At 35.2% G+C, this 15000-nt stretch overlaps 1 protein-coding gene across 5 annotated transcripts in view; it reads left to right on the top strand.

The window, feature by feature from the left end:
- The window catches only part of CTTNBP2 (cortactin binding protein 2), a 1390380-nt gene that overhangs the window by 1013262 nt on the left and 362118 nt on the right, over positions 1 to 15000 (top strand). For all 5 annotated transcript variants that reach the window (XM_044088722.1, XM_044088723.1, XM_044088724.1 and 2 more), the window contains exon 10: positions 237 to 509. In XM_044088722.1, coding sequence (XP_043944657.1) covers positions 237 to 509 — 273 coding nt within the window. The remainder of the gene's footprint in view (positions 1 to 236; positions 510 to 15000) is intronic.

The raw sequence follows: 15000 nt of genomic DNA, 5'->3' as shown, positions 1-15000 counted from the left end.
TGAATATATTTTATTATAGCCCTTTTTGAAAGAGCAGGCATTTGACATCTGGTTCCTTTGCCTCCTGGAGAGATTTTGAATGAGTAAGTAGTGAGTTCCCCTACTGTAAAAATGAATGTTCATTTGTTATTAAACAGGAACATGTCAACCATGTCAACTACATCTACTGTATGATAACGTGCATCATTAATAATAAAATGTTGCAGACTTATTTCTGTGTTTTTTTATTTTTTCAGATCATCATAAAGTACTTCTGAAAGTTTCACTGTGTGCAGTGGAACATATCTGCTGTGGCGTGGAACAGTCGGAATCTGAAATTGCAATTTGCACTTTAAATATATATAAACAAACAAGCTGGCATGATCTCCATATGGCTCTGAGTGATGCAGTAATGTCCCATTTCAGGACTGTTTTTGATGGATGGGGAACAACAGAGGAATCAGCCTTTAATAACACTGCAGAGTCCAACACTGATCTCACAGGAACCGTTTTTGCATCAGCCAGAATAGGTAACAGCACTCAATGCTTAACTGCACTAAGAAAATTGTAATTTTTGAGTCCCTGGAAACTGATTTTGAAGTTAGTCTGAAGAAACATTCATAGGTGATTAACTTAAACTAAAAGGCAGAGTCTTTATTCATTGCTCTTCCAGTTATATGAATTTACAGTAATACAGTTCTAGTTAAGGAACACCAATGCTGTGGACATAAAAGTATCTGTAGATCAATGTGTTGTATGTATCTTTAAGAAGCTATCCAAGGGCTTGCACAAGTGTATAATTACTGAGCACATGCGAGCTTGACTGCCAGTTTGTAGTAAGCTGTTGCGATGTAAGCATGTATGTGTGTATGTAAGGTCTGTCTGTTAATCAGTTCATTTATATTTTATGATGCTGCTATCCATCCTGATGTGTTTGTACGTAATAAAGCATCTAAATGAAATACCCCACCTGCTTGTCATCTATGTTAGAGAGGGACGAGTGACATGATGTCAGAAGTGGCATGCCTAAAGTGACAAGATGTTAAAAGAAGAATGGCCAAAACGATTTGTTGCCAGAAAGAGTCACAGTTTCTTCCACTTAAGTACTAGAGGCACCCAGTTAGCATTGGAGGAATATAAAGGAGTCGATCATCCCACTCGCATGCATAATTCACAAAAACAGGTCAGAAACAAATTTCAGATATTAAACTTGCTCAAAACTATTTCTTATTTGCAAAATATGAAACAAGGCATACAGAATTCTCTAAACGATATTCAAATAAACCAATATGTCCGGTATTGAAAAAAATATTCAAATTACTACGGGCAAAGTTTGAAATAAAGTGTGGATTGCATAAAAGGAATAAAATAAGAGGAAATGACCGTATTTTCACTAAGTACATATTTTTCATATTACTTAAAGATATCTAAATTATCAGAAGTGTATAAAGTGCATGTTTGTGTAGTATTACAGCAAAGTTATTTCACAAAATACAGCCATTACAGAGCATATTTCACAAAGTACAGTATTTCAAAGAGTTTATTGTGCATTCGAATGTTATTACAAGCTCACAGAACAGTTTGTTCATACAAAATTACAAGGGCCATATTTCAGTGTGTTTGCACTTACTTTGCTGGCATGGATTTAGAAAACCCAGTGCACGTGTGTTTGACAATAGTATTGCAGAGAACTGGAGAGTGTTTGAGCAAGATTATGACATTTTTATGCAGGCTGTATTTTCTGATAAAGATGACTGTGCATAGGCATTTATTCTGCTTAATTTAGAATGGTCAGAAGCTAGTGAAAGGGAATGTTCATGTATGTATGCACCTGCTGTCTATGCAGGAGAGGGGGAAACCATCATTGTTGTGCATGCTGAGTAAAGGGAGAACCCTGATGGCTTAGAACGTGAATTTAGAGAAATGTGTAACCCTCAAACACATGTTACAATGGAAAGGCATTTGTTTTACACAAGGGATCAAAAGCCTGGTGAAACTTTTGCAGCATATATAACTGACTTGAGAAACAAGGCTAAAACATGAAGATTTGGAGATTTAAGGGATGAGTTGATAAAGGACAGACATGTGTGTGTGGTATTAAAGCTGATGCTGTGAGAAAGATTTTGCTTCGTGAATAAGGCCATTGAGATTTGTCAGATATACAGACTCACAGAAAAGCACACAAATATGCTTACAAATGAGAATAGCTCTAGAAGGCACAGTGACAAAGCTCATGTTGACAGCATGCAGCATGTGGTTAAAAGAAAGAGGCCCAAGCACATGGCAGCAACTGTAGCCCCTGCAGCACTCACTGGTAAACCCCAGAGCTTTTCAGCAAATTCCAGAGTTCACACAGTCTCAGTGAAGCATAAGAGTGAGTTAGCAAACAGGCATAAGGATGAGGGTGCGTGCTTACTCAGTTTCATTGCCAGCTGTCATAATTGTGATGGAAATCATGAATTTAAAAGGGAAAAATGTTTTAGCTTCTGGTCAGAAATGCCACAAATGCAATAAATGGAATAATTTCAAAAGATTTTATAATTCAAAAGGCCCACATTCATTTATTAAAAGGGAACATTTTAAGGAATGAGTTGATAAATTAGACAGCTGCAACCCTCTTCTTTATGTGAATGGTGTGTCAGTGCTTCATGAAACAGTCAAAGCAATAGATTTAAGGGCCAGGAATGGAGTATTTTGCACTGCTCGGATAAATGGAAAATCCATAGAGCTCAAAAATGACAGAGGTTCCAAGTGTAATGTTATGTCAGCAGAAACATTTGCTAGAGTGTGGCATGGTGAAAGGCTTGATCTGGCAAAGTGTGTGAAGCTTGTTGCTTGTGGTGGTGAAGAAATTCAAACTGAAGGTTCAGTAGTACTTTCATGTTACTCTGCTGGGAGAATCTGCAACTTGTCATTTTATGTGGTCAAGAGGCACATCCAGTCATTATTAGAGCACCAAGACAGTTTGAAAATGGGACTGCTTTCATTTAATAAGGAAGTCCATCAAGCTAGCTTGCAAGACCACTACTCTAATTTCACCCAGTACATTTTTTTCTACCTATGCTGATCTTTTTGAAGACAAACTAGGGAAGCTTCCAGCTATGTACTCCATGAAGTTAGATCCAAATGTCAGTCCAGTTGTCAGGCCAGCTCAAAGAGTTCCAATAGCCATGCAGGACAGAGTCAAAGCTGAGCTAGATAAAATGGTGTGACAAGGTGTGATTTTTCCAGTTGTGGAACCAACTGAATGGGTATCTTCCATGGTGGTATCTCATAAGAAAATCTCAGATGACATCAACATATGTATTGATCCACCAGATTTGAACAAAGCAGTAAAAATACCTTATCATCCAATGGGAACAGTCAAAGAAGTCTGTTTTTTTTCTGACTTAAATGCAAAAAGTTTGTTTTGGAAAATTCAGCTTGACAAAAAATCCTGATTGCTCACTACATTCGGTACTCCATTTGGCAGGTGCAGATTTTTGAGAATGCCATTTGGGATAAATTGTGCAAGTGAAGTATTTCAATGTGCAATGGAGCAACTTTTTTTCTGGGTATCCTTTTGCTATTATAGTAGACAACATACTAGTAGGAGGTAATGGTGAAGCTGAGCATGACAGAAACCTCAGAAAATTTCTGGAAAGAGCATGTCAAGTGAATCTTAAGTTCAATCCACAGAAATATAAAATCAGGCTAGAAGAGGTTACTTATACTGGTCATTTATTTACCAGTTCGGGTATACAACCAGACCCTTCAAAGCAAACAGCCATTTTAAAGATGCCAGCTCCAGATAATGTTCAAGCACTTCAATGTGTTCTTGGCATGGTTAACTACCTAGGCAAGTTCATTCCAGACTTGAATCAAATGTCAGCACTGCTTAGAGAGCTGACACATAAAGATGTATCCTGGTCTTGGTTAGAGCAACACGAAACAGCGTTTGATGTCCTGAAACAGAGAATTGCTAGTCTACCAACTCTCAAATACTATGATGTTCACAAGCTTTTTACTATTTCATGTGATACTTCAAAATTTGGTCTTGGTGCAGTCATTCTACAAGAGGGTCAACCTGTTGCCTATGTTACAAGAACTCTTACCCAAACTAAGATACAGTATGCTAAGACTGAGAAAGAGCTTTTAACATTTGTGTTTTCATGTTCAAAGTTTCATGATTATGTTTATAGTAGACCTATTCAGATTGAAACAGACCACCAACCACTAGTCACTATTTTGAGAAAGCCTATGCATTCAGCTCCAGACAGATTGCAATGCATGATGTTGAGATTGCAAAATTATAATTTCACGCTTGGCTATAAGAAAGGCAAACTTCTTTATCCTGCTGATACTTTGTCCAGATCACCCAGAAACACCACTGAACAACACGAGAATGAGAACCTTGATTCCGAAGTCATGGAAATGAGAAATCTTTCTTCCACACATCTTGTTGAGCTGAGAGATCACACAGCCACAGATCCAGTTTTACTGAGGCTCAACCACTTTATCAATCATGGATGGCCATCAGAGCAATCCAGGTTACCTCAAGAAGTGCAGCCATATTTTGCATACAGAGTTGAGATTTTGTCTGACAAAGGTATTACTATGAAAGGTCCAAAAGTAATTGTTCCAAAGTCCTTGCAACAAGAGTACATTACTATCTTGCATTGTGGTCTCCCAGGAACTGACTCTACCAAAAGAAGGGCAAGAGGTCTAGTATTATGGCCTTCTACATCACAAGATACTTTCATCTTGTTCCATGTGTGATAGTACTAAGCCACATCAACAGAAGGAACCACTTCAACTAAACCAGATTCCTGAACTACCTTTGGTCGACAGTAGCCACTGACATTTTTGGGTGGAATGGTCAACATTGTTTGGTGTTAGTTGAGTCTTACTCCAATTGGTTCGAGATTGACCTGCTTCCTAACCTAGCATCCAGTACTGTCATTACAAAGATGAAGCGTCATTTTGAAATCCATGGTAGTCCACACAAAGTTATTTATGATAATGGCATGCAGTTTACAAGCCAACAGTTCAAAAGATGTGCCAAAGAATGGAACTTTACTCATGTCATGAGTAGCCCAGAGTATCCACAGTCAAATGGTTTGGCAGAACATGCAGTTCAAAGTGTAAAACAGTAGAGAAGTCAAAATGAGACAATAGTGATGTTTTCCTGAATCTCTTGAATCTCAGAAACATTCCTCATAATAAACATCGTGGATCGTGGTTCACCTGCTCAGAGACTTCTGTCGAGACAAACCAGAACCACAATACCAATCAGTAGACAATTGTTGGTTCCATGTATCAAGAGCAACAGGTCAGTGAAAGTCAATCTTTTGAAGTGTTTAACCCAGAAGTCCTACTATGATAAGACCAGAACCACTCAATCCATTACAAGAGGGAGAAGTGGTAAGGATGCAAACGTCTAAAGGTTATGATCAGATTGGTGTCTTGAAGAGTATTCGGCAAGAGCCGAGATTGTACATTGTGAAATCACAAGAAGCAGAGTTTAGGCAGAATCAGAAACATTTGTGACCAGTGTCCAAGCCTATACCACAACACATAGCCTGTAAGAAAGACTCTTTATTTCAGAGTGAGTTGTCCGGTGTTCCAATTCCAGAGGAAGTTTCAGAGAATATTCCCATTCCTGTGATAAATTCAGAAGTTCCTGATATGAGTTGTTCACCGAAGACTCTCCCTGTTGTTAAATTCAGTTCAGATTGTTATGTTATGAGATCTGGTCATATCTCCAGACCATGTAACAGATACATGACAACTTGGACATGAACATTGTGTTTATTTCTAATGTCTATGATAATGCATGTCTAACTCTAATGTTGTTTTTACTAAGGGCAATCGTTTTAAGAGGGAGGCTGTAGATCAATGTGTGTGTGTATATATCTTTAAGAAGCTATCCAAGGGCTTGGACATGTGTATAAATATGGAGCACATGCGAGCCTGGCTGCCATTTTGTAGTAAACTGTAGAGATGTAAGCATGTATGTATGTGTAGTCTGTCAATCAGTTCATTTATAGTTACTGATGCTGCTATCCATCCTGATGTGTTTCTCTGTATTAAATCATCTGAACAAAATACCCTGCCTGCTTGTCATCTATGTCAGAGAGGGACGAGCAGGAGTATCATTCCAAAAGTGGTATCACTTTAGGTGTCCTGTACTAATTACTGTGCTAAATTTATACCAAAATAACTGTTTCTTCTTTAATTTCAAATGGATGAAGGGTTTTAACAAATTTAACTGGTTCTTGGACAGTAGAGAGAGTTGGAGGATGGGAAGGAAACTAAAATTAGAGAGGATAATGAAATGACTCAGGACAGAAGTTGTGAGTGGAGGGAAAACATTTGCATTGGCCAAATCCTAGATAAAGCATGAGATCAGTACAGGAACAAGGAAACAATAGCTAGGAAGCCTGGATTCTGAATGGATGAATGGGCAAGAAGGAACAAGGATGTTAAGGATTTTTTAAACACCTTTACTGAGTTATCAATTGTGACAAAGGCAAATTTACATTTATATAAAAGTAATCAAACTGTATTAACAAATTAACATTAACAAACATTATACTTCACCTATATTGCTATATATCATATAATCTAAGCAACATTACATAAATTGTTCAATTCCTGCCTTTTTTTAAAGAAGAAACATGTTTATTAAACTATCACTTACAAAACAGAGAATCATATATTTATATAAATGAAAGCAAACCACACTGACACAGTCCTAGTTGCAAGCATTTTATATCACAAACCATACTGACAAACACCCCATTGCAAACATTATACATCACTTATAATCTACCCAATCATTTTCAGTGATTATTTACATAGTTCGTTTAAGTCTTGCCTTCTTTTAACCCTCATTCCTCCCTTGTATGTATCATTCCCACAATTCCCATTTTATTCCTGTGTAGTTTAAGGTTTGAGTTTTTTTTTTCTGTATGTCACAAAAGACATATTGAAAACAACTAATGATGTTTTGATGGGCATATTGGAAGTGACTGATGATGTGATGGTGACGTCATGAAATGGAAAGCTTGATTTTTTGCCTTGGGTATAAAGGGGCAGTTTGCTTCTGAAGACTGACTGATTCTGTTTACACATCACTTTCAGTGAGAAATGGACATGGCATGTGTTAGGTGATCACATTTAGTGTATATGGATTGTGAGGAGGAGAACTGTTGTTATGCTGAAATTGTCTCCCATCATTAAATTCAGAAGATTGGAAAGGAAATAGTGGAAGCTACTTTTTAAAGCTGCTCTTAAGTGGAAATGCCTGGACTAATTAATAGGAGATGTTATACTTTATAGTTTAAGCTAGCTGTGTATAGGCCAGAGGCAGACTCCAGATTGGTATTGGATAAACAAATTCTCCCATGCGTTTATCTAATAAATGCGTGAATTGCTCCAATCTAATTTTTAGAGGCAGCATGTTCCACAATTTCACCACTGATTTAGTTATAAACCTAGTTCTTATCTTAGCTTTACATTTATCAATTTAAATGTTACTTGTTCTCCCCTTAAACTAACTGAAGACTGTAGACAATCAACATTATAAATTACCATTAATTTCTCATTATGGAAAAAATCTTAAATGCTAAGTGCAGTTGGCTTCAAATCCATCTATGACTCATTGAGTATAGTCCTAAATATTCTAACATACTTTCATAAGACAACTCATTGCATTTCTTTATGCCTTTGGTGAATTTTCATTAAACACATTCCAGGGCATCAAGTTCACTTTTGTTATAAAAGCAAAGTAAGGAATTATATTCCATAAGAGGCCTAATATGTGAAGTATGCATCTTCACAAGGGTGATATGCAAAAGGAATAATATATTTTTCAAACAGGTCCCACATGATCTAGTGTTTTCTTCATCTTTACTGTTTGTGCATTGATATTCACTCCAAAATTACTAGTGATTGCAATGTCAGTGCCCTTATAGTCTGTTCTTCCATTTAAAATTGCACAAAGTAATATTATACCCCAGATGAATCTTCACAAAAAATGTAATACCACTTTTATCAGAATTAATTTTTAAGTCTTTATTTACCAACTATACATATATATTTGTTAAACAATTATTAAAATTATTACAATCCTCTATACTGGAAGTAAATGTAACAGTCCAATTTTTATACTGTCAAATTGTTTTGTTAACTAGTAATTTCTAGATGAAAGAATTAATGCAAAAAAACACGTAAAAAAGGATTGGTCTAAGGATCGGACCTTCCTAGTGAAATGGGTGACCAGTTAGAAAAAACAACCTTTAATTCTCACTCTTTGAAATCTGATCTTTAATCAGCAAGTGATCTATTTGGTTATGAATTAAATTATGAATCGGTTAACATAATACTTTTTTGCAGAGTCAGTTATAACTTCTTGTGGAAGCTGTCAAAAATTTTGGATAGATCCAGGTAAACCATGGCAACTCTGTAAGAAGAATCCATAGCTTTACTCACAGGCTCATGAAATGCAATAAAACTTGTTAAAGTTGGCTTTTTCTTAGTAAAGTCATGTTGGTATAAATTAATAAATAAAGCCGTTTTACTATCTGTTATTGGAGCAGTTAGAAGACATCTCTCAAATCATTACATAACAATGAAGTAAGAATTATCGTCCCATATTTAGCCCCAGAATCCTTTGTTCCACCTTTACAAATATGCACAACATTATCCCATTTCTAGGAGACTGGGTATAGCATTTAGATAATGTATTACACAGTGATTTTAATGTTGGAAAAATAAAGGAAAGAACTACCCTGGAATTTAGACAGGACCAGGGCTGCTATCAGATTTGATGCTGTGCAGTAGTACTGTAACCATTTCTTCCATTATGCATGGTCAGGTAACATTATTCGTATCTAGTCTCACATCTGTAGTTTGTAAGATGCTCTTAGATTGCAGAAGTTTGAAAAATAATTAGTATGAGTGGTGTAACAAGCTGCATACTCACCTTTGGTGCAGAAGGCTATGGGTTCTATCCACGCTTCAGATAGTCGGATTGCTGACACTGCAGTGCAATGTAAGGGAGATACTGCTGTCCTGAGTCTGTAGTCCTTTAGTACTGAAGTACTCTGTCTGCTAGAGTTGGTAGTAGTTCAGCTGAATGTAAAACATCCCATGGTATCTCTCAAAGAGGGTAGGGGGTCTTTATTTAAAATTTTATTTACAATATTATTTACAAAATTGCAGATTTACAATTTATACAGTGTAGAGTTTTCCATTCCTTTCCGTTATTGTCAATTATAATATCTTACTTTTTATTATTATGTTAAACTTCTATCATCATTATCCTTATCTGACCCCATTCCCTTTTCTACGATCATCATCTAATTTTTCTTAAAATTACTGCTAGTCTCTATTTACCATTAAAGATGATATCATTTATGCTTTACTTACAAATGGTTCACACAATGTAAAACGATCTTTTATCTGTTTTACTAACATATTTCTTACTTGTATGGCTATAATATCCATATTTATTTCTTTTGTCTCCTTTATATTTTCAAAGAACTTTTCTGTACATAATTTTCCCCACAATTTTGCAGCCCTTATGCATTGTAAGAAAACACGTTCTATAGTTTCTTCTTTACCACAGTATGTACAAACTCTTTCATTGATTTTTTTTTATTTGGCATATTTTTTTTACTGGTAATTTATTAAAAACTAACCTCCATAAAAAATCTTGACATTCTACTTGCTTAGTACACTATGCTTTACGTACGTTTATAGCTTTAACTATTTTATTTGCTAGCTCAGCCTATGGATTAACATAATAATATTGGAGCAGGATATTTTTGTCACATTTTCCTCTCATTTTATATTTCATCAAATTTTATTTTGCATAAAACAAAATTATTGACACCTTATTTATTCATTTAAACATTTTTTCTATTTTTAATTGTTTAACATATTCCAATTCTGCTTATATTTGTATTTTAGTAAATTTGCTACTAACTTTTCATTTTTGTCATTTATCCAAAACAAAACTGTATACAAAATCAAAGAAGCAGCATAAACAATTTGGTTTATTAATCTTAAAACTCCATCTTTCTTATCCTTAAATAAGATTCCTCTATTCACTGGATTCAATCTCTGTTTCTTTTTCATAGATTATTTGCAACAAATAGACACTGGCTAAATATGCACTCTTTCCCAGGATAGGTGAATTAAATGATAGCTTGTATGTTTTCTAAAAACAACAAAGCTCCTTTATTTCATCTGTTGTCCTACTATATTGTTCCTCATTTACATTGTTACTCCCAAATCCTCTTCCTAACAAGAGATTTCTTTCACTGAAAAAGATACTCCTCCTCATATGTTTACTATATCACCCAGTCCTTTACGTTTTTATTTAAAGTCATGTCTATTATATTTAAACATTGAAATGTTTAACATATAACTTCTTTTATCGAGACTTTGTTTATTCTAATCATTATCATATGCATAAGTAAACATAAATGGAGTTTTTATCCCTTCATTAGTAAAATAAGTAAAACCTTTCATATGTAATTTTTTATGTGTAACTAATATGTCCATAACTAATGCAAATAATATGCTACTCATAGGACATCCCTGGCATATAACATTCTTTATATCTATTTCTTTGCTTAACCATCCATTCACTAAAATTCTTATTGTATTTTTATTATATGCAAAACAATATACATTCTTAATTTCCTCATTGTTATAGTCTTCCATGATTGTCCAAAAAGCTTCATGTTGTACTGCATAAAATGCTACATTTAAATCTCCTACCATGATCTTGGTTTCATCAGACCTGTTTATAATATCATCCACAATTTCCTTTACTATTAATAATAATCCTGACATCCTTTTCCCTTTAAACTATATAATGTCTTAAATAATATATTTCATTTTACTTTCCATTTTTTCTGAATTATTTTCATAAAAAAGTCTCATAATCTGCATTGTTTAATAATGTCGGTTCACAAAATAGCATGCACAGAAGGCACTCCAGTCACGGAAATATTTGTTTAGTGCTTTTATCTAAAGACTTCATCAGAATAAAATGGCAAAATGTCAACCAACCTTATATCCTTATATACTGTTCTACATACGCAATTAAACAATTAAAATCTAAAAAATTCAGCAAAGCAACTTTAATAGGAACTTTTCTTAATATGACACATATACTTATAAAATCACTTAATACAAAACATATCATTGATTCCAGGATGCTAACCTGCTTGTAAATTAAGCTGCCAAAATGTTTCTCTCCTCAAAAGCACTTTTTTTATAATCGCCACCCCTTACATCCCTAGGGACTGGATCTAACACACACACACACACACACACACACACACACACACACACACACACACACACACACACACACAAAAAAAATAAACTGTTTGAAATCTACACATACAGTAGAAAGTTTATAAAGGGGCGGCCATGGTGGTGCAGTGGTTAGCGTTGCCACCTCACAGCAAGAGTTTCTCCGGTTCGATCCTCGACTGGTGCTCCGGTTCCCTCCCACATCCTTAGAAAATAAACACACGAACCACTGACAAATCCAAAGAAGAGAAGAACTGCTGGGCAAAAGGAAAAACCACAAGCGAAAGCTGGTCACAACTGGTTTAATGAAGCGCTTTTCGTCGATACAGTGTACAGACTTCCTCCCAAAGGCATGCTGTAGGTGAATTGGACACTCTAAATTGGCCCTAGGCATGAGTGCGTGCGTGCGTGCGTGTGTGTGCCTTCTGTGGAAGGTTGGGCGCCGGGCTGGCAACTCAACACCGTAAAACTCCACTGCCAATCATGAGTGGACAGGTGATCTGCTGTGGCGACCCCTAACCAGGAAAAGCCGAAAGAAGAAAAAGTAGAATGTTTATAAAGACCATTTTAAATTTCACAGTGTTTATTACTACACAGATGCTCCCTTATTTTCATTTTTAATTTTCTTATAGATATATTTATGTAAAAAGACTGGCAGCTACAGCAGATTGCAATATAATACCCGAGGAGTCACAATTAAAATAACTGTTACTTATAATGTGCTTATTTCTTTGATACAAAAATGCTGAAGAACCTTGCAAAATAAAATAGCACATATTGCAAAAAACACATTTATACATGTCAGGATTTTTGTCAGTCTTAGCAGTGATGGCTATAGCACTGTCTATATTTCTAAGTATTGTTTTAGAGACTTAGCCTACTTAACTACAAACCTAGGTTCATTACCTGCCATTTTAATAATATTCCAATCAGCCTTAAAAATGTTCCAGCTCTGAATAAGAATAGATCTAATACTTTAATCATCCACAGTGATGCGCAGACAAAAACTATTAGTATAGCCTTTATCTGTCTTATTATTAGAAATAGTGGAACTTATACCCCTGTTCTCGTTTAATTTCTTTTGTGTTAGACTCAGTCCCTAGAGATGTAAGGGGTGGTGATTATAAAAAATTGCTTTTGAGGAGAGAAACTTTTTGGCAGCTTAGGTTACAAGCAGATAAACATCCCAGAATCAATGATAGCATTTGTATTAATTGCTTTTTATATGTAAATGTGTCATATTGTGTAATGTTGCTTTTAAAGTTGCTTTGCTGAAGTTTTTAGATTTTGTTTGATTGTTCAATCAATTGTTTAATTGAATATTTTGAACAGTATATTTTGAACAGTATATATAAGGTTGGTTGATATTTTTTTCATTTTATTCTGGTGAAGTCTTTAGATGAAAGCTCTAAGTAAATATTTCCTTGACTGGAGTGCCTTCTGTGGATATTATTTTATGGGGTTTTGTTTTATACAGTCTTTGTTTTTTTTTTCAATAGTGCAGGTCTTCAATTTTCAGTTTTATTTTTATCTTCCTTTTTCCACACAGTTTTAAGTATACCGCTGCATAAATCTTTGTAAATAAAGCCTTCATTTAACCACTCATTCATAAGTTTTAAGAAGTGGTTTTTTTCTGCCATTCTGTAAAATTCTTATAAAATTGGTATCATATTCCATATGGTCCTGAAATCAACTCTGAATTAGCTTGTACAAGTACCTTATCTAGTTTATATAATGAAATCTCATTTTCCAATTCTTTATTTTCTTGTTATGTTAAATTTTTAACATTCAATTTTTTTGTACTTTCTTTCTATCTTGAAGCCTTTCCTTTACCTAATTTCTTGTGATATTCCTGAGATCTTCTTACGTCTCCTCTATCGAGTTTCATTTCTCTTGTTATACTAGTGTTCCCTTTAATGATACTACTCAGATAAGCCGATACCTCTTCTCTCTTTTTATTTTCGTATTGATGCTTTTTCATAAATTCTTCATTTAATTGCATAATATTCTCTATAATTCCTTTCCAAATCATTTAAAGCATCTACATGTATTGTTTTTATAATTTGCTCTTTCTGCTTTTCTTATATCTGACTGACATTCTAAAAACATTTTTTATATTTTTCTTTAAAAGCTAGCCATCACTTGGACCAGTTTTTATAACACAGTCTGGTGGAAATGTGATCTTTCCATAATTTGCTTAAAGCATTGCCCAGCATCAGAAATTTGTCCTTTTCCCCACTGTAGTGCAATTTTGGAGTTGGTATATATATATATATATATATATATATATATATATGGGTCCCCTACACATGGTCGACAGTTCATATGATCGACACTCATTTGGTCGACAGTTCATTTGGTCGACAAGCAGATTTGCCCCCTTCCCCAATGTTGTGCAACCCTGGAGTTGATATATATAGTTAGGGAGGTTGTGGGGGGCACAGCCCCCCACATTGGGGGGTGGGGGGGGCAAAGCCCCCCACCTAAAATGCTTGTCAATCAAATGAACTGTCGACCAAATAAACTGTCGACCATATGAACTGTCAACCATGTCGGGTAGACCCATATATATATATATATATATATATATATATATATATATATATATATATAGTTAAGGGAGGTGTGGGGTCCACAGCCCCCCTGCCTAAGTGGGTTTAAAATACTGTGCTTTGTGTGACAGTACAAATATTGGGCAACTCATTACTTTCCCTGGGAAAGTAATTCATTGAAGTGAGTGTTCGTGGAAGTGAACATTCACTGTATATGGTTTGATGAATAAAGGTTCACGGGAATGAACCTTTGACAAAATGATATAGACCCATTGTATGTTATTCTACAGATAAGGATGACCCACTATGGGGCCTGAAGATTCATAGCTATGATTTTGATCTGCTAGGATAAGTGGCATTCATTCATAACAACTCAAGCGATGCCTAACATTTCACACTTGCATAGTCTGGGTGGAATGCAGGTTCCAGTCCTTAAAGGAGCACCCCATCTAGTGCCTTAATTTTGGGGAGGGTCACAAATCATGTGCAGATTCCCTTCTGTATCTGCTTCTCTGACATGTACAAGTAGTGCTGGTATAGAGTGTCACAGGCAGATAACAGGGTGTACCAGGTCACCTGCTATTAAGGAGATTTTGTCCTGTTCTCCTCATGATTGCACCTATTACTGACCTAAAATTATTCTACTTCTGATATAAGGATACAGTGCCTTTCAGGAGGGATGTCGTCGGATTACTAGAAGTAGGGAGCATATGCAGTCTGTGTGCAAGGAATGGAAGGATTTATTATAAAGAGCTTCCAAAGAATAAAATCAGTACAGAATTTTAACTTATTCATTCCTGTTTGAGCTACATTTTGAAAGAGTTAATCATCCGTGTTTTTAGATTTGATACTAAAATGGCAGCCCACCACATATGCTTTTCTAATTAAAAAAAAATAAATAAATAATGACAATTGCTTAGGAAAGTATTTTCATGATCAACAATCATTTTTGAGTCTTTTGTAACCCTCGGGTCACATTTTTCCTTGTTGATGGTCTGTCAATTGAGACCTTTGTATACCTAGACCCATTAGTAACCATTTGGCACTCATTTAATCTTTATAAGTGGTTTCTCATTTTATTCTTCTAACAACTCATAGGAAGCTGTTTTCTGTTCAATTTATGTAACATAATTTTCTGAAGTGTCATCCACTG

The sequence above is a fragment of the Protopterus annectens genome, chromosome 11.part0 (assembly GCF_019279795.1).
Source record: "Protopterus annectens isolate FY-2018-M chromosome 11.part0, PAN1.0, whole genome shotgun sequence".
NCBI classification, from domain to species: Eukaryota; Metazoa; Chordata; order Ceratodontiformes; family Protopteridae; genus Protopterus; species Protopterus annectens.
This window is presented reverse-complemented; position numbering and strand designations above follow the sequence as displayed.